Consider the following 19362-nt stretch of genomic DNA (forward strand, 5'->3'; position numbering starts at 1 on the left):
AGTTTAATTGACCCTCTTTCTATATATTTTCATGCCATAAATGGGACACATTCTAGCAGTAGCTGTTGTTCATATATACATACGGTTACTTTTCATATATATATATTATTAGTGTAGCCCATTTAACAGGCCTTCTCTCCAGAGAGTGGAAAATGGGGTCAATTGTTTAACGCAAGCTGTGTTTTAGTCGTGTTTGTCACACCAGTGTGCTCCAACAAACCTCGGTACTCTATGAGAAGGAAGCACTGGTGGTGGAGAGACGGGCCGCAATTAGACTACACAAGCCTCCTCCTGAGTGTATCAGTAATCAGGCCATCCATCTCGGCAGGGCAAACTGTACACCAGCTGAATGATATTAAAGGACAAAGTAACATTTCTGTACGTTAAACTCCAACAGCCACTGCACCAGTCTCTAAGCCTTATTCTAGTGAACGTGTTAGCGGTTACATCCCATAATGTCTTATTGAGAGCTACATTCTGCTCCTGTATGTTCACTTTGCAGTGGCACCCTATGGATTTGGTATCGAGCGGGATCATTTATAGTCTGATTTGCACGTATTGTTAGTCTACATTCGTGGCTTCCTGCCTTATTAATGTAATTTGTAATTTGTGCATACTTACCGCCGACCTCTCTTTATTACCTCAAACTACTAAGTTCACAAACTCGCATTAACTAAATGTAATTTCAAAGTTGAGCGCGGCGGCGTCCCTTTTGCTGCTTGAAGCTCTTTTGAATGAGGCTAATGACACAGCACACCAAATAACACACACCATTAACACGTTTCAATCAACTGTTTAATGTTGTAGATAAAGAATCAATGTGGAAATCAAATCGAAATGGGAACAATGCAAAATTTAATTTTCTCAAAGGATTTTCTTTTTTTACATTTGCATATGCTAGTGTTTCAGTAACAATCCCATTTTAGAGAAGATCAAATCAATTCCAAGTACAAAATGAATAAAACAAACCTCTACTGATATATTTTAGAAAAAACAGCAAACAGATTTTGGTCATTTTAATGCTTCAGGCTCCGACGCAAAGGCTACTACGTGTTAGTGTGCTCGGCCTCTCGAGCCCTCGGGAGACTAGGAAAGCTTCAAGAACCTCAATGCTCTCTGGGCTGCAGAATCCACCGCCTTCTCCTCCGGTCAGTGAATTATTTATCTAGTCGTTGACGTACTAAAAAAAATGTTAGGCAGCCGAGATTTACTTATCACTCATTACAAGGGTCAGGAGGCAACCACCGGCAGGCACTTGAACCGCTGAAGAGCAATGCTGTGTAGTCCACCAGACCTGTGAGCTGGTGGACTGTTCATTATGCGCTAACCTACTGGGTGAGTACAAACGGCTTCCCCGACTGGCAGAAAGCACTCCCTCTCATAAATCTTCCGGTTATGACGGCAACACGGTTTCTAAGATTGCTGTTTTAAACAAAAAAAAAGTGTAACATTAACAGAGACGGAAGGTGAGAGGGCCGCCTTTACCGAGATGAACAGACGCGTGACGCAATCTTAATAACAGTCCGGGATTTAAGTTGAGCCTAATATATGTTCAACTTGGGCTGTCTTGAAGTTACCGCTGACGGTGAGCGAGGTAACTACACGATTGCATCCGTTATCTGTACCGACGGCACGCGAGGCTTGAGGCATTCGTACAAACACAGATGTTTGTACATAGTACAGAAGCTCCGGTCCGATAGCCGTTCTCAACACTGCACACATTTCATTCTAAGAGGTTAACTGAAGAGAGAGAGAAAAAAAAAAGGCAAATGTCTTTCAGGCACTCTGTGCTGTAATCAAGAACCCACAACCCCTGTATGAGGCCTTTTCTACCTACTGATTATCTCATTTGGATGCAAACTGATTATAATAGTCTTCATAAGTAAAATATAGATATATATATATATATATAGCAATAAGAAAGGCCACAAATGATGGTCCGTTGAAGGAGAAACTCCTCAAATTAAATGGATAACCTTCACTCCAAACACTCCTTCATTGCTTTTCACTGCAGCACTGACAGGCCACATCTGGAGTGTGTGGACACTTTATGTACAAAGACAAGGTGTCAATGTGCTTCGTTATGCGTCGTGATTTGGTCTGCATGATACAACTCTTCACACTCGCACACCGCCTCTCGTATAGGAACTTCATAACTTATCTGCAAGGGCTCCAGATTTCTATTTACAGGTCAAAGGAAGAGCAATGACATAAAAAGAGGTAACTTGATATTCGTAAATGTACATTAGAAAGTTAAAATGGCTGATCGTGTTATTCAAAAAAACGCATCATTCTGTAAAGTTAAATTATGCAGCTACTGATATTGTTTTGCTATTCTGGTAATTTCACTTGATTGAGGTTATAAAGCAACCCCCCCCCCCCCCTCCGACATTCTGGCACACTCGTCCTTCTTCTCACCAACTCTTAAGGAACCAACAAGGCACACTGTCATCAGTGTGTGTCTGACTACCACTCTGACAGATCGTTGGTTCAAACACAACACAAACACGTTCATTTAGATCCATATCACTACACAGCATTTCTAAAAAATAAAAAACAAAAATAAGTAAGGAGATTGCAGGTTATTGGTATAGTTGACATTATTCAAGTACTCTTTGTTTGCAGCTCATAACAATCCTTTACCAATGGACGGGGGGAGAGAGAGGGAGAGAGAGGGAGGGGGGGGGAAGAGAGAGAGAGAGAGAGAGAGAGAGAGAGAGAGAGAGAGAGAGAGAGAGAGAGAGAGAGAGAGAGAGAGAGAGAGAGAGAGAGAGAGAGACCACCACATCTTTTCTCTGCAGTTCCATCACTTTCCGAAGTTGCCGAAGTCAGCAAAGGCGTCATGTTTGGGCTGTTGGACCATTGCAGGGTTCATTCCCATTCCCATAGCGTTGGGCATCCCCATGGCCATACCTCCTTGTGGCATCCCCATGTTCATGCCCATCCCCATCATGCCCTGGTTGGTTGCCATCCCCATGCCCATTCCCATGCCAGCACCAGGGTGCATCATGGGATTTACAGGCGGTCGAACTGTTGTAGTTCCAAGGCTCATACAGGAAAATCCCTGGGAGAGCATGTTGGCAGGTGTCTGGTTGCCTGGAAATGACAGAACAAAGGCAAATTATCTCATTTGAAGGGGGGGGGGGGGTGCTTTGGAGGAGAGTCTGGTTAAGCCTGATCTACCAGTCCTCTCACCGTGTTGGAGGGTGTTGAGTGTGGGCTGGCTTTGCTTGGGTGGGAGCGCGCCCGGGCCCAGGAAGTCCAGGCTGATGTTCACTGAGGGGTCTGACCAGGTGGCAGGGAGGGCTGCTTTGGCTCCGGCACCTTGAGAGGCCATTCCCTGCTGCATAGGCAGGACGGACTGCGGTTGAAGAGGACCCCCCATGTTCTGTAGGGGCTGGCAGAAGACAAAAGACAAAGTTAGACAGACACAAAGTTAGAGAAAGAGCTCATCCAAACTAAAATCACAGACGTATACAGAGATAAGATGGATAACAACTCCAACACTGAAATACATGATGAGAAGTTACATTTCTTTCTTATAATTCAAGGCCTTCGAAACTCCCACTTAACGTCAATACTGTCAGAAATCAGCTGCTGTCTATCTGAGCTCATTAAAACATCTACAGTAACTAAAGGGGAAAGGAGTGGTGGGCGTCGTCTTAGTGAAACAAAGAATGAAGGTTTTTTTTTTTTAGGTCAACAACCTTTTAACATGGAAATACAGTCGACATCCACAGGCTTTCCTTGGCTTTTTAATGTTTTTGTAACTCAAAATTGATTCTTCTCATTCTGCGTGTCAGTAGCAGGAGGAGTGGGTGGTTAGTGGGCGGTCTCTGGGGGAGACGAGCATCTGGTGAGGCTGCCTGTTAACCCTCCACCATCATGCTTGTCCTCCATCGCTCAGTCACACAAGGTATGTCTTTATTGTAAAAGGCATAATGTGGTTCACATCAGGGAAAACTGTGAGTAAATGTTTTTAAAATCTTTTAGTATTTGCATACTTTAAATATAGAATTTCTTGAATCATTTGATATCCATTTATTTCCTGCTTCATACAACGGCATGACGTGGTTAAAAGGTTCTTTGTCGATGCCACAATATTACTCGTAGTGCTCATAGTTGATGGCCAAGGCCAAATCAACAAGCCCAAATTCTATAAAAAAAAAAAAAACATCCAATAACTGGGTAAATTTAGCCGTTGAGAGGCAATAGATATGCTCTGAATTTCAGATTTAGCACCTTTAACAATGTCTGAAGTGGTATTTAGTTACTCGGCCATTTTCTTGGGCCAATACTGATATTAAGAGAGATTTAAATCATTAAGTGTTTTTATCAACATAATATGCTGTATTTTAGTATCTAAGATATACATCAACACATATAGCTCTGATAAAAAAAATCTGATCTTAAAATGTATCAGTCTAGCGCTGCATTCATAAAAACTGAATTATAAAGTGCATCGTTATTATCCTGAGGATATTTTGTTTCCACCTGTATAATTTAAGCACCCTTCATGAGTCTTGTAATGATATGTATGTAAATAAATTATTTAAAAAAGGGATGTGTGTGCCTGATGCGTGTTTGTATGAGTGCAGTCATGCATACCTGTGACCTAGACTGGGGCAGGACTGTGCTGCTCATGCTCTGTGTGCTGCTCATGCTAAAGTTGAGGCTCTGGGAGGAGCTGAGGGACTGGGTTGGCCCCATCAAGTCAAACAGGTCTGCTGAGGCTGGACCGGAGCCTGAAGCCGGGGCGAGGGTGGCAGCAGGACCTGCCATGGCTCCAAAAAGGTCATTTCCACCAGTGTCGACAGTCTGAGCAGATGCTGGCATCTGACCTCCGGGGAAAGCGTTCCACTCTCCAAAGTCTCCATTACTGCTCGAGGAAGGTGCTGCTGCAACAAGAAAGAGATGAAAACAAAGATGGTTGCATGAATGTCTATATTTGCCATCTAAACAGTGATGTTAGTATTGTGAGCTGCAAACAAAAGTCACTAAAGGATATGGACCCGTCATATCAATTAAGAATAAACAATCAAGTCTTCCACAAGGCCAGTCTTGCTTTATCCGGGGCATTCTCAGTGACCACTGGTGCAACGCTTTAAATTTTCATTGAACTGGCCCTGCTTGTTGTCTCTATCTCTCCTCTCAATCTCTTTTAGCTCCCTCCACCCCCACCAACTCCTTCCTCTGTCCCTGTCTCCTTGTCATCCATAACAGGAGTTGATGTGTGTCTGTTCTTGTTATGCAGAGCAGGTAGCAGGCTCCATATGGCCAGGGCTTCTCTCTGAATATTCTAGCAGTATGGCGGCAACAGCACAGCACACACTAACGCAAAAGAAAAAGAAAGTCTTGAAACCCACCAGATACTGAGGAGAGGCCGCCAGAGGCAGCAGGTGAGGAGAAGTCAGCAAATCCACTGATCAGTTCTGCATTGAGATAGAAACACAAACACATCAATTTTAAACAAGCCGGCTCCAGGTGTCATTCTACCATAGTTAGCATTCCTTCAGTGTCAGAAGTGTAGGAGGGAGGGGAGGGGTGGTGGCAGTGGATAGGTGGAGAGGACCAAACATCTGTTCAGTGCTCCCGCCCTCTGCATTCACCAGGGACTGCTCCAAAAACATCTGGCACACTTAGTTCCTATACATCAACTCCCTCCCCGTGCTGTCCGCAAAATCTGAAGCTAGCATCAGCAGCTGGGCACCGTCACTGCAGAGTGTAGTCCTGCAGTTACTGTGGAGTTACTGGTGTCTCGCTTGTTTGCTGAGAATAAATAAGATATTTGGGGCTTCTGGAAGGTGTAGTTTTGCTTTTGGGAAGAGACCAGTGAAGTTCCCCTGAGGTGCTAAATGATGCTGAACTGGTATCTGGTATCAGTTGCATTTCTGGGATTTCAGCATAGGAATTGATCCAAATCTTCTCTGGTGAGACAGCAACAACAACAAGCACATTTCACAAAATGTCAGAGTGCTACTTGAAGTTAGTGACATTATACCTGTGGCGGTCGGCTGGCTCGGTGTGGAGTCCACCATAAATAGGTCAGCTAGGATGGTACTGGAGGGCTGGGGGGCTGCTGGCTGCAGTAAACAACATTTACAAAAAGATCAGGGTCCATGCACAACTACAACTATATACACACACATCAATAAAGTTGTATCTTCTATGTTCGCATGTGCTCTTGTTACCTGTTTGGCGGTGGTGACTGGGCTCTTATCTCCCACATAGTGGGCTGCGGCTCCCAAGTCCACTATTTTAGACGGGACCCCTCCTCTCTTGCGTGTTGCCGTAGTCTCTGTTGCTTGGACTATGTGTACACTCTTGGTGGTTACGGTCTCCTCTTCATCTTTGAATTCTTTTCCTGACTGGCCATTGTGAGACGAGCGACCCCGGTCCTCCTCGTTGTCACTATGGAGACAATAACGGCCCAAGTTGAGGATACAGATAGTCTTCGTATTTCCATAAAGGAACAAAAAGAACCAAAGTACAAACCATGTTCTGGATGAGGCCTTACTGTTATCTACAGTTATTTGTACTTTTTTACTCTCTTTGATCAGTATTTCATTTACAGGTATATTCACAATGTATTTGAAAAGTTTGACTTGTTTCTCTAACGTGACAATAAAGGACTATTGAAAGCAGTGCTCAGAAAACAGATTGAGAGTGAAATCAAGTGTAATTCTTTCTATTTTTAATTTGTTTGTTCATATTTGGAACATGGTTTGTGCCTTTCAGCTCCAAATGGCACTAGATATAAATAAGAGAACTTGTCCGTCTCCAACCTAAATCGATCCGGTGAGTCGTCTCTCTCCTTCTTCCTAAATCTGCTTATGGTATCGTCGATGGTGCTGCCGATTTTGTCGCTGATCTCCCCCAATTTCTCGCTGAAGGGGAATTGCCCTTTATTTCTCTCCCAGTCGTCGTCCCACTTTCCCCGGCTATTATCGCTGGAGTCGTACCGGTCCCCCGCTGGAGGGAAGGGATTCAAGTAGACGGAAAAGGAGATAGAAGCAGAAGAAAAAGAGGACATGAATTGAATTAAAACCCAAAAGTTTTTGTTGATCATAAGTCTGCTTAATATTACTCAACCGAGAACTTACAGTATCGGTACCCCATACTGTCTGAGGATACCCCGATGTATTTGTCTTTGTTCTTCTTTGACTTTTTTCGTTCTTCCCTTAGCCGGTCGTCATCCTGGACAAAATCTACCGTCTCCTTCACCTTCTGACGCACATTCACACCTTGGTCCTTCCCGTTCTCATCTAGAGACACAGAAACATTGACAGTAAAATAATGACTGGATCAGCAACTCTTTTTTTTTTTGTAAACTGCACCTCAAATACACACATGGTTGGGAAGAGTGAAAGCAGCTTTAGGGCTGTGTGTGTGTGTGTGTGTGTGTGTGTGTGTGTGTGTGTGTGTGTGTGTGTGTGTGTGTGTGTGTGTGTGGTTTAAGGGTTTGTGGACTAAGCAGTGCTTAGAGCCTCTACTCATTCATTAAAGCTCACACTGAAGCTATTGTTAATAAACACTAAACTCTGCAATGCTGAGGTGTGGAGAGTGTCTCTCACAATCAAAGCAAAATTTGAAAAAAGCAAAGTGTTTTATGCTGAGCAAGTTTTTTTTTTTTTTTTTAGGTACTCCAACATGCACAGATGGTATAAATGAGAGAAATAATACAGAAGGATACCTTACCTACAAAGTGGTAGCTTTCTAATGATCTGAGGTCATACAGGTGTTCTCTGGTACTGGTAACGACCCTCTCTGATCCATTCCTGATGAGATGGGCCAGCAGCAGCAGGGACTGAGAAACAGACAAAAAGTGTTGAGTCTTAACTTGTTATGGGAATGATTTGATTCATCGCAACCCTCAATTCATAGCATGTTAACTGTGTGAAGCATCAGCAGTTCCTATTCACAGTCAACTGTTTTTGTTTTGTGAATTTTTATAAAAATATTATTCCTGCCTGTAAGTAATGAGGAGAAAATTTGACATTAAAGTTAACAGATGGCTCCGAGTTGGGTCTGGTCCAAAGTTTTAGGTGAAAACTGTATTTGTTGCTTAGGCCTTCAAGCCCTGAGTCGTAATGGCGCATGTCTGTTTGTGGGATGTTGCAACAGTACTGTGGCAGACCTTGTAGACTCTCCGCCAGTTCTTCTTGTTATCCCTCAGCATGCGGGCCCACAGCATGTTCATCACCTCTGGGAACTGCTCATACATGAAGGTGGCTCTGATTACATAAACATTGACAGAAGAAAGAGAAAGAGGGAGACGTTGTACTGTTAGGGAAAACGTTTTAATCTCCAATGCATGGCAAACAACAATTGGACTGGTTAGTCTGTTTACAGCGTTTGAAGAAAAGACTACTTTGTACTATGGAGCCCAAAGAACTAAACTCAGAAAGTATTTCAGGAGCGACAGGTTCCTTTGGGACATTTGTGTCTGTGTGTCACTGCAAAGATTGGGCAATTCACACTGATAAAAGAACTAAAAGTGACACCCATTAATACAACAACACTGTAAATTATGGTTCGGGTCATTGTCTTGTTGTTTGTAATTTACTGGTACTGTAATGTCTGAATTAATGTAGGAAAAGAGATCTCTGTGTTTCATCTGGTTAATTTTCTGCTTACATATGTATCCACAATTACAAAGTAAAGTTTAGTTTCACACGTCTCTAGTCAGCTACATAATTAGCATTTAGATGTCACTAACAAGAGAACATCTTAACACTCCTATCTCTGCCTAAGCACTGACTGCAGCAGCTTGAATGAATGCTGTACATGTTGGAGCAGTTGGGAGGAGTTGTGTTCAGTACTGACTACAGTGGTACGGTAGTTTCTGGCCAGCAGAAAAATACTACCTTGGAAACTTTTGTGGTCATGTGTCAAAAACTAAAGCTTAAAATGGGTTCCTGTGGTCGAAATGGAGGGGAATTTCCTAAAAGTGTTCCTGCAGTCAAAAAGAGCTTTAAAAGGAATACATTAACCCCAAAATTAACTATTTGTGTATCAATTATTCACCCTGTGATACCTTGAATTTGTGAAGAAAAACTTTATTTTTCTTGCACGCCTCTACGGTGAAAGAAGAATACAAAAACAGAAAAGTCTGGATCGAATTGAACTGAAGTAAATACGATCAACGCCTCATTTATCCAGTAGTATGCTCACTACTGTCCAAACATGCATTTTCACTAAACCTCACTTTTTAAAACACTCACGCATAAACAATCTCATGCTTGCACAGGCACACTATTTGTCTGGCCTTTTTTGTGAATTTTTGTGAAAATGCATGTGTATGTGAAGTAGTGAGCATACAACTGTATAACTGAAACTTGATTATAGTGCAGGAGTTTTGTGAGAGTTGATGTTTTGACAAGGTTTTACTGTTGTAAAATGTGACCCCCATTTACTTCAGTTTGTGGATTCTTCATTTACCGTTTAGGCATGCAAGTTTTCTTCAAGAATTCAAACAAACAGGTTGTGTAGCTGTTATACAAATGATCATTTAGGGGATGGAGTAGTCTTTCAAGAAAATCTTTCTGCAATTTGACTTTATGAACAAATACCCGTGGTGCTTTTCAGCAGGGCATATCGTACAACACTACGAGGTGTCCTCACCTGGAGATTTCACTCATCAGTTGTCCCGACGGTCCCCATGCGTCGTCATTAGTGGCCTCTCTGACTTTAGACTCCACCTCTGAGTAGTTCATCACCACGTTGGTTCTGTGCAGTATGATAAAAGAGAAACATTACTTCATTGATCATGCCTATGTTAAGTATTCTGCATGGCAGTTTAAAATATGTGGCCTCCTAGATAACCACAACATGGACAACAGTAGATGAAAGGTTCTCTTATTAGAGCCACGCCCAGACATTTGTCATTTCAGAGGCTAAAATGACAAGGGGACAATAAGGAGTGCTTGTGTGTGTGCGCTGAGTCTAACTACTAATCAAAACCAAAAATAGGAGACTAAACAAGCAAATGCAAATCTGTGTTCAAAACAAACACATGACTGAGACCTCAAATGGAGCAGAGTAAAACTGTGGGCCAGCTCTTGCTTGTTGACATTCTAAGAAAGTAACACAGAAATAAAAAGGGAAGTTAAATGGGAGGAAACAGACAGTATAAATGGTGGCTCACTAATAATCTCAGATAAATAGAGAGCTTGTTTTCTAAATTGCATACTCAACAGAGTTAGCGGGTTTGGCAGCCTGTCAACATATTCAGAATCATGATTTATGTATTTTATTGCATTGTCTCAAATTGTGTTGTATTGTGCTGTACAATAGTGTGTGCTGTAGGAATGTGTTGATGATATTAAGCCACGAATTTGTAATAACCTTCCGAGGGGCTGTAGACAAACATTTGCTCTCTAGCTAACTCCGGCACATTTACATTGAGGTGGAAATTGAATTGAGTATGTGCAGCATACAGCCAAAACCTTCTCCGTGGCTAGTGGCCTAAGTGCAATCATTTTATATTCTATAACCTTAAATGAGAATGGTTTCATACAGGACTACAGACGTATAATCTATAAAAAAAAAAAAGGCACCATATTCCAAATTATTTAGTAAGCGCCGTCACAGCTTCAGCCAAAAACAGCCTTCCTTCCTCACTACTGCCACGTCAGCAATATAATGTACAGGGCCTGAGGGAGCAGCATTGAATTGATGGGTGGAGAAAAACACCTTCGCTTTGGTTATAGAAAAAAGTTGGTATGGTTACCACTCAGACAACATACACTCATTTGTAAAATTTCATCTAGGACAACAAAATTATTTAAAAATGTGTCTGTTTGAGGAGTCTTTCCGATTACATTGTGTGCTATGCTACTAACTGCACTTATCCTGGGTCTCTCTAGCTATGTTACTGATACTGCACAAAGCTACATGTTTACACAAATGACAGGCAAAACATAAGCGAATATGATATAGTAGTGCAACTTGTTATCTCTCCGTAGTTGTGGGTCCTGTCAGATAAAACGGAAGTTGTGATACTCTCTCACAGTGACACACTATCACACAGATTTCCGTTAGATTGCTGTAGTGTGTGCTGTATGTCAAAAAGAAAATTCCCTTGCTGTTACTCATTAATCCAATTGAACCTTATTCTTCATATAACAAATGGTGCTTCCATTCATTGCAAAACCTACTTGAAACAGGATAAAACATTTGCTTGCATGTCCTGCCTCAGCAGAAACCTCACCTTAACCAATAAACAGGAAATGTTGCATTATGCCACATGGTTAGTCAGAAGGACTCCCAGCTTGGTGACACTATATGAAAATTTGAGTCGATACTAAAAAGGGACAATTTCTGAGTGTTAAAAAACAATCGCTTTCAACACCCTTGATGTCAATGAAACTAGGAGGAAATTGAACATGGAAACTCCCATCACTTAAATCATTAAAACTTGCACCTTTCCCCTTTTCTCTGTCTTGGTCTGGGCCCCTCTCTGTCTCTCTCTCTGTCCCAGTAACCCATGTTCCAGGAGGTCACACTCCAGGGAGACAAGTGCATTCATCAGGAATGCCTTCTTGGATGGACTTAAGAACACCCCATTGTCTCCCTGGGTTCGCAAAAGTAGCCATTAAAACTTTGAAGTTTATGCAATAACCTATAAACCTACAGTGCAGGACAACATGCTCACGTTTAGTCAGCAACTGTAAATAAACCAGCATTCAAAGCAGAACAAAAGACATGCTATCCTCAAGGTGTTGCCTAAGTTCAGGCTTGGCTGATATATACTTTCAGGTACTACATTACTACTGCTAGCCATGCAGACTTGGACTGTCAAGGCCATCAAACTATGACTCATTATGAGTGCACAAGCACCAGGGATTCACAGTGTACATATGTTACACCTGGTGGAAAGTACAACAAATTCTGTGTTGAGCTTACATCATCGAATCCTTGAACTTAAGTTAGCAGCTGGACATCCACCAACAAGTTGCAAAACACTGCAGGATCACTGGTCACTGATTAATAAGTGCTCTGTTGTGGCGCTGTTGTTGTTCTTCAGCGTCCTACAAAATTAATTAAGCTAATATAGCTTAACCACACGTAATTTAGTGATATAACAAATATGTAAAAAGGGCGCTGTAACGTAGCATTGGACGTGGTTATAGTTGCTGCATCAGTTGTGTAGAAAAAAGCTGTAAAACGTTCTGTATTATGGAGGTGATACGTTCGACATGTAGACATATTGAGGTCTTTGTTGTCTTGCTAGTTCCACTATAATAGCGTTCCAGAGTATACAACAAAGTAATTCACTCATGTGGCGTTACTTTGTTTATGAACTGACTTAATATACAGTAAGTTATTGCTACTGTAGCATGAAGTGTAACGTTAACTTATCCACAAGTGTCAACAATAATATAGGAGAGTAACGCATGTCTATACTCAATGGAGCTTTACAAATACTTCCAGACAGTAGTAGCAAAGCAAGGGTGGTAAGATTGTGTGCATTAACGCATTAACATGATAAAAACTGCCCGCTGATTATTCAGCCCAGGAGCTGTCAAACTAGCTTAGCTGGCTAGCCAGGACGGTTAGCCACCTAGCCAGCAGGCTAGATAATTAGCTAGCTTGTCGGCTAAGTGAGTTAGCTTACACTGTCGGACAAAATGATTAAACAAAAAGCTAAAGTGATCTCATAACAGTGTAAATGTTATCCCACACTAAACAAAAGACCAGGCAAAACGACAGTGACAAAGAGTGGACGCTTCTAAGACAAATAGTATTTGTCAAAGTCAGCTAACTAACTAACTTGCTAGTAGCATACATGCTAGCTAACTTGTTCGAGTGACGTGACGTCAAAGTTTTGGGTACGTGTCTCTTTCAAACAGGTAAACTACAGGCACACACAACGCGACATAGACGTACTGTAGTTGGGGGATACTTACGCTTTGTCAACCAACTCCCGAACCTTCCACATGTTCAGCATCTTGGCTCCGTGAAAATGGGCTTTCTGCCTCGAACAAAACCCTTTACTCCACACGAACACCGCAACCAAACCCTGAACTCTGTAAAGTAAACTCTTCTTCACCTCTCTTTCAAGACAGAAGGCGCAAACGCACCAACAGGCAGGAAAGGTTACTACGGGAAATGCCGATGTAACGTCATCAAAGTTGCGTAAAGCAGCATTGGAGTTGTAGTTCCTGATTAGCGTCCGGGCCTCAGTCTCCCGCATTGATACTGTAAGAACATTATCCCTTTTAAATGGATTAAAAACAGCTTTTGACTTCGTACACAATTATAAAACAATAGAGAAAACCAGTTACTCGAGTTTCTGAGGACCTCTGCAATCCCATCAAGTATCCATGAGGGTTCACTGGGTTAAAAAGAACAACAGAACAATCCTATTATAATATAAATGCCAGTGGCCCTGGTTGGGAAAAGTAGTCCAACAGCATTACCTGAGGCAAAATCTAAATGTGGTTTTGTATAGGTAGCTATTGTGGTTTCTATTCATGTTGGTGATGCATAAAGTGAGCATTTATCCAGTTGAGTATGACTGATATTTAATAATGTTGTTTATTGTTAGCACTATAAATGTAAATAAGTAACAATAAATTACAGTACAGATATACCCAAGTATGTTTGCGGTAATTTTAAAATGGTAATTACATTACATCGTTTTCCAAGTTTATGTTTTGAAGTGACTCATTTATTTAAAAAAAAAAAAAAAAAGTTTCTATTATCTGTCAGGCTATATTATCCAGAAAGCTCAATTTCTAATGTTCTATCCTTAATTTATTGCTTGTTTCTATTTTGAAGTGATATTTGCCAGCTTTGACTTTACACTGCTAACTGTGGTTTATTGTTAAACCTGTTGTTTTTTTTTGTCCAAATGTGTTCCATCTTCCTCAAAACTATAGCCTACATCCTCGTCTGCAGGTCACCACCCTGTGTGTTCTCCATCCCTCCTCATCTGGCATTCAGGCATGCTACAATGACCCAGTGATGCTGTGTGACAGGCCAGGCAGGGCACTGGCTGTTTGTGTCAATCCAGATCAATCACTCCCTCTTCTGGACGGACAACGTCATCAACGTGCAGAAAGGTCACAGGGTGTACGCTACCCAGGCCCGATGTGGTGAGCAGGGAGGTCAGCGTAGCAAGTGAACACCCTTGACTGACTGAACATCATCTTAAACAGACACAGTCGATTCATGAGGAAAAAGAAATCGACTGGCAGTAGTCTTTCTTTTGATTCTCCTGTGACTGGGCGTATACAAAAAGTATTAAGACTGTTTGTCGTATTGATTTATATTCCAGTGGGCAAAATAAGCCCTCGGATGCCCTACTCTCTATTCTCTAATGATACGTGTAAATATGGCCCACGGCTTACACTTCTATAGGAGAGCAGGAGGAAACAACACAATAGCCAAAATACAACCCATTTGAGAAAAAAACAACAAGAAACAGCACTTAACAGCCCAGAATGCACTGCACCCGAGGGAGCAACCTCAATTACTGTTACACGTCCGAAGAGGAGAACTCCAGGAGAAGTGATTGCCGGGATGGAAATGGCTCTGTGTGTGTTTGTGCATGTGCGAGTGTGTTTTTGTGCGAGTGTGTGGGTCGGAGGAGGATGGATGGAAAGGCACTCAGTAAAAAGATCTTTCAGAAACACTTTGCCTCGGTGACGTTGACGCGAGCTGTTGATTGACATGCACTTCTCGACAGAAACCAGAGCTATCAAACTATCTGCCACACATTAAGAATGGCACGGTCCTCGGGGAGGGGCCTAAGTGGTAAATGATGTTGCTCAAGACACTCTCTGTCAACAATGTGTGTGTATCTGTGAGTGTGTGAGTGCTGAGGATGGCAAAGTATTCAATCAAAGCTTTGATTGAAAAACTCTTGTGTCCTTAAAGATCAGAAATCTGTACACTGATGTATAGGATGCATGTGTGTGTGTAATCAGGGATGCGTCTGTATGTGTGTGTGTGTGTGTGTGTGTGTGTGTGTGTGTGTGTGTTTTAAATACAGTATGTTATAGAATGCAGTTTAGTGGTAAAAAATGGAGTTAGCAGAAAGCTTAATTGCAGAAATCTAATCTCAAACAATATCTATGCAGTTAAATTGTGCTGTCAAAGCAAGCTTTGGAGTTTGTTTTTGTTTTGGACAGTTTAAATTTAAAGAAAGAGAGAGACAAAAACATCCTTTGCAAGAAATCTTGTAGACCCACTTTCTCTCTTTTAGATATGGAGAAAAAAAAATGTCAGCCTTTCCTTGATATTTCATACTTTATAACCACGTTCCATTCATCATCTTGCTCCTCAGTTGATCATCAATTTGGTCTACTGAGACCAAGTTGTCACTACCAACTTTGGAGTTGAAGGAGATGAAAAAGTAAGCCGGATAAACAGGATGTAATTGTAACACAAGCAACACTAGGGGGCACTCTGACTTTTCTGGTGCTGCAGACGGCTGGCGTATTGCACAGAGGGTGAGTGTGTTTGGGGTCTGTGCAGGCGTGAGTGTGTGTCAGTCAGTGCGACCACTGGGGGTCGAGGCTGTGTGTTTACATGGCTGAAGTTCCCATGACAAATGTGGTCAGAACATCATCTCGACTTGGGAATGTGCTCTACAACTCTGCTATTATTCTTTCTCTGCAAAACATGTGCTTCCAATCTTTTGAAAAACTCTGTGCTTTTTTTTCTTCTGCTTTTGCAGTTTTACAATGTCATTAGAAAACAATGTTCTTTGTTTTGCACATTAGCTATGAATCAACGATCCCGCCCCCATCTTTGTGCCCACAGAAGAGGTTCTGATCTGTGGAGTCACTTGCATGGGGCCCGGCTTCCCTCCTGTCAGAGCGAGGGGTTCTTTCACTGCTGTTATATTTCAGGCTGTTATTGTTGGCCCTCTTGCAGCCCCGGTAAGATCTTTGGTCCTTTTCCCAAGCGATATAACCCCCACACACATCACACAGTATCTGACCCCTGTCTCCATGACACATGACAGGTCCACTGTGGTGCGAGTGTGTGTGGGCATGTGAGCAAGGACTGATGTTTGAGGGTGTGTATGCTTTCATGTAGATGTGTAGTAAATATGTGCGCGTACAGCACGGATGTGTGTGCAAGTGCATGGAGCATATCTGTCACAGTATGTAGGTATTGAATTATGCTGAAAACAATGAGGCCACTTGTCACATGTTCAAAGTCACACAGACAACCCGCTGTGATCTCAAACCACATACACAGATGTTCCTAATGGGACTAAAGTAGCATTCACATTCCTGTGGATAACCAGTCTGTTTATTTTACTCTCTAAACTGGACTGGATTGCCACTTTTCCTGGTGAGAAAAATGACAGAAAAAAAATACAGGGAGGCTGATGAGAGAGGCTCCCACCACAGTTTGGAGCTCCAAAGCCAACTGTCAATCCTGCTTAACCGGCAAACATCAGCCGCCGTGATTTAGGGGGGCAGTAATTCAATGTATAATGGAAGTTGATGCGAGTGTGCGATTACTCCGCAAGTTAACACTGCTGTTTTCTTATTCCCCTACATGAGGAAATGAGCTGGGTGTAATTGTGAAGGCTTATGTTTATGAGTCAGGGTGTTACAGTAAATCCTGTTGCTTTATACATGGGCCAGAAAGCCCACGTACACGCAGAGAAACCCACACAGGTATGCTCAAGTCCTGAGAGCATCTGCTCCTTTACAACCAGATTGAATTAGCAATTACAGAGAGTAAAAAACAGAACAAAACATCTGGAGCTGTAAGCAGCAGAGGTTATAAATCTGAGAGAAGGGGTGGGTGGGGGGGATATGAAAATGAGCCAAAGTGAGATTCTCAAGGACAGCGTCTCCGATTGGTCCATTAACATGCCAGGGGTGTCAAAAAGGACCCGAGGCTATGGGAGAAATGGGACAGAGCAGAGGGCTTTAGAGGGCATATGGAACACCAGTGAATGGAGAGGTAGAGAGTACAGAGGAGAGCACAGCAGAGGTTCCAGTGAGATACTGTAGGGAAGTGAAATGCAGTCAGTATTGGCAAAGATAACACAACTGAGGAGATACGTGGATGTTGTTTGTGTCTTGAACCTCCACACAGGAAATCACCCCGATAAGCAAAGAGAAAAGCCATGGAAAAGCTGAAGGGAAGTCGTGAAAAAAGACCCGGAGCTGTGTGGGTGTTAGAATTAAGAAACAAAGGCAGAGTATCACCACATTGCCGAACCGTTATCATGCATGTTTGGACACAGGACATGTTTCAAGTAAACATGAGGCTGGGTGTATCATAAATGTATTATATCCAGTTTGGTTTAAGTCCATATAAATGTGAGGTTGGAAAGCCGCAGCACCATTACCACATCTGTTTTTGCTATTATTGGCACAATAAATTACGTAGGCAATTTGTTTGCGCTGTTGTTAGAGTAATAGAATCAAATTATCCCATGTTAGGGAAATGATTATGTACGAAGCGGAACCCATCAGGGATTCACAAGGCAATCAGTGAAGTAAGACAGAGCTGAAATGTTGGCGCTCTGCACATCAACTGTTCCAGGTCCACGACGTCATCTGAAAGAACTTCTCAACCTCGGATAGGAGATAATTGTACCTGAAGTAGGCTGTTTTCACCCACTAATCTGGCAATGCCAAGAGTGCTAAGTCAGTGTGGAGTCACAGTGACCTGCTGTTGTAGATCTGCATTACAGCATCAATCCAGTGGAGTCGTGTGAAACAGCACAGAGTGAGAGTCATAATTGAAAGAGCCTGACACAAGTGGAACATTTTCGGAACGAAGGACAATATCAAATGAGTCTCATCAATTAAAAGTCCGTTTACATTCCCACTCCAAGGCCAGACACTGGGTGGATGTTTCAAATAGGTCAAGGTTGGAGTGAAAACAAAAGTTAGTCGATTAGCAGTCGAGGTGCAACGTTCCTTCTTTGTATGCTAATCTGGCAGATCATCATATCGTGTAGGCACTGCCTGCGATTCTACATCTGCACGCACTCATTTAATTATCCAAACACAATTCACAAAAGTCACTGGAAACAAACCAAACCAAAATAAAATAATTTGCATATATTTAAAAGAGCAGATAAAGTCCCCCGGGGTTGGTTAATATTTCAGAGGCATAATAATAATATGCTAAATCATTCACATTTTATCCTGCACCAAAACAAAGTGGCTTTGTCGATGTAATTAGGGTGTTTTAGAGTTGAATCACCCTGGCAAATGACCATGTTTTTCTCTCTGGGAGATCTGTGTGTGAATGTATCTGAGCCTCTCTCCCTCTCCCTATATATGTGTGTGTGTGTGTGTGTGTGTGTTTGTGTGTGTGTGTGTGTGTGTGTGTGTATGTGTGCTTGTGTTGTATTGTCACCGGTCCTCCATGTGCACGCAGTCTTAGAAAAGGATTGATTAAAGAGAGAGTGTCTGTCTCAGAGCAGTTAATGAGGTTTAGTCCCATGAGCTGTGAGGTTTGGGCGTGTGTGAGTGTACGTGCATGTGTGTTTGCGTGTGTGCACGTGGACCTAGTGGAAGACGTTGTTAATTGGCTAAGACTTACTTTCAACAGGGGGATAGTCAAGGGCATGGTGCCTCCACATTTGTGGAGTGCCATTTGTAGAACACGGCGATACGTTCACTTTCCATATTAAATATTATTTTGAGGGAATGATGAGTCAGTAGCAGGCTGACAGAAAGACATATGATTGTAATTACACTGGTAGTTTTGTCTGTAATTTAAATCGGCGATCGATGATCTGGAATGTTGAAGATAGAAACGAACAAAATGCGTGCTGGAAATTGAATGGAAAAATGTTGTTTTGCTGTTTTGTGTTACTTGAGTGTATCTGAAGATGTGAATGAACCTCATTCATTTTTTTCTCTGGGGACAAGAAGAAGACAAAAAGGAAAGAGAAAGAAGAAGAGGAGGGGAAAAGAGGAGGAAGAAAAAATATAAAAAGAAAGATGAGATGAGAGGAGGAGGAGGAAACGAGGCAGAGAGGGAGAATTAGAGATAAAGATATTCCACAAAGGCCAAGGCACTGTAGATGGATACAAGCTCACCTGCTCTGGTGTCCACACAGACCTGTCCGTCTACATGTGTATACAGACCTGCATGTTCCTTTGCAGCGCAACACACAGCTCGTCTCAAACAGCAGGAAGCTTCGACGCTTTCATGTGGAGCACAGCCCAAAGTAGAGCAAGATCACAATGTGTGTGTGTGTGTGTGTGTGTGTGTGTGTGTGTGTGTGTGTGTGTGTGTGTGTGTGTGTGTACGTGCATGTGCGAAACCCAGGCTTTTCCCCCCCTGGGACCTGCACAAACACGCTTCCCATCTCTCCTTTGAGTTTCACATTCAAAGGTTCCACTCGTTCACCTGTCAATC

The 19362-nt window shown here is 42.3% G+C and overlaps 1 protein-coding gene across 2 annotated transcripts; it reads right to left on the minus strand.

Moving 5' to 3' along the window:
* Positions 1 to 781: 781 nt before the first annotated feature.
* clint1a (clathrin interactor 1a) lies at positions 782 to 13105 on the minus strand. Of its 2 annotated transcripts, none has more exons than XM_068714476.1 (12): positions 12912 to 13105; positions 9625 to 9729; positions 8138 to 8234; positions 7699 to 7807; positions 7104 to 7265; positions 6786 to 6972; positions 6192 to 6411; positions 6002 to 6083; positions 5367 to 5432; positions 4609 to 4895; positions 3196 to 3397; positions 782 to 3096 (listed from the first exon to the last, which is right to left on the minus strand). In XM_068714476.1, the coding sequence occupies exons 1-12, from the start codon at positions 12950 to 12952 to the stop codon at positions 2807 to 2809; spliced, it is 1848 nt and encodes a 615-aa protein (XP_068570577.1). In that variant the 5' UTR covers positions 12953 to 13105; the 3' UTR covers positions 782 to 2806. The 2 variants fall into 2 exon arrangements, with proteins under 2 accessions (XP_068570577.1, XP_068570576.1); XM_068714475.1 differs by having other exon boundaries at positions 4609 to 4898.
* Positions 13106 to 19362: the final 6257 nt, after the last annotated feature.

This window comes from Cebidichthys violaceus, unplaced genomic scaffold, assembly GCF_023349555.1.
Source record: "Cebidichthys violaceus isolate CVI_PGR_0920_01 unplaced genomic scaffold, fCebVio1.0.p SCAF_2, whole genome shotgun sequence".
In the NCBI taxonomy this organism is placed as follows: Eukaryota; Metazoa; Chordata; class Actinopteri; order Perciformes; family Stichaeidae; genus Cebidichthys; species Cebidichthys violaceus.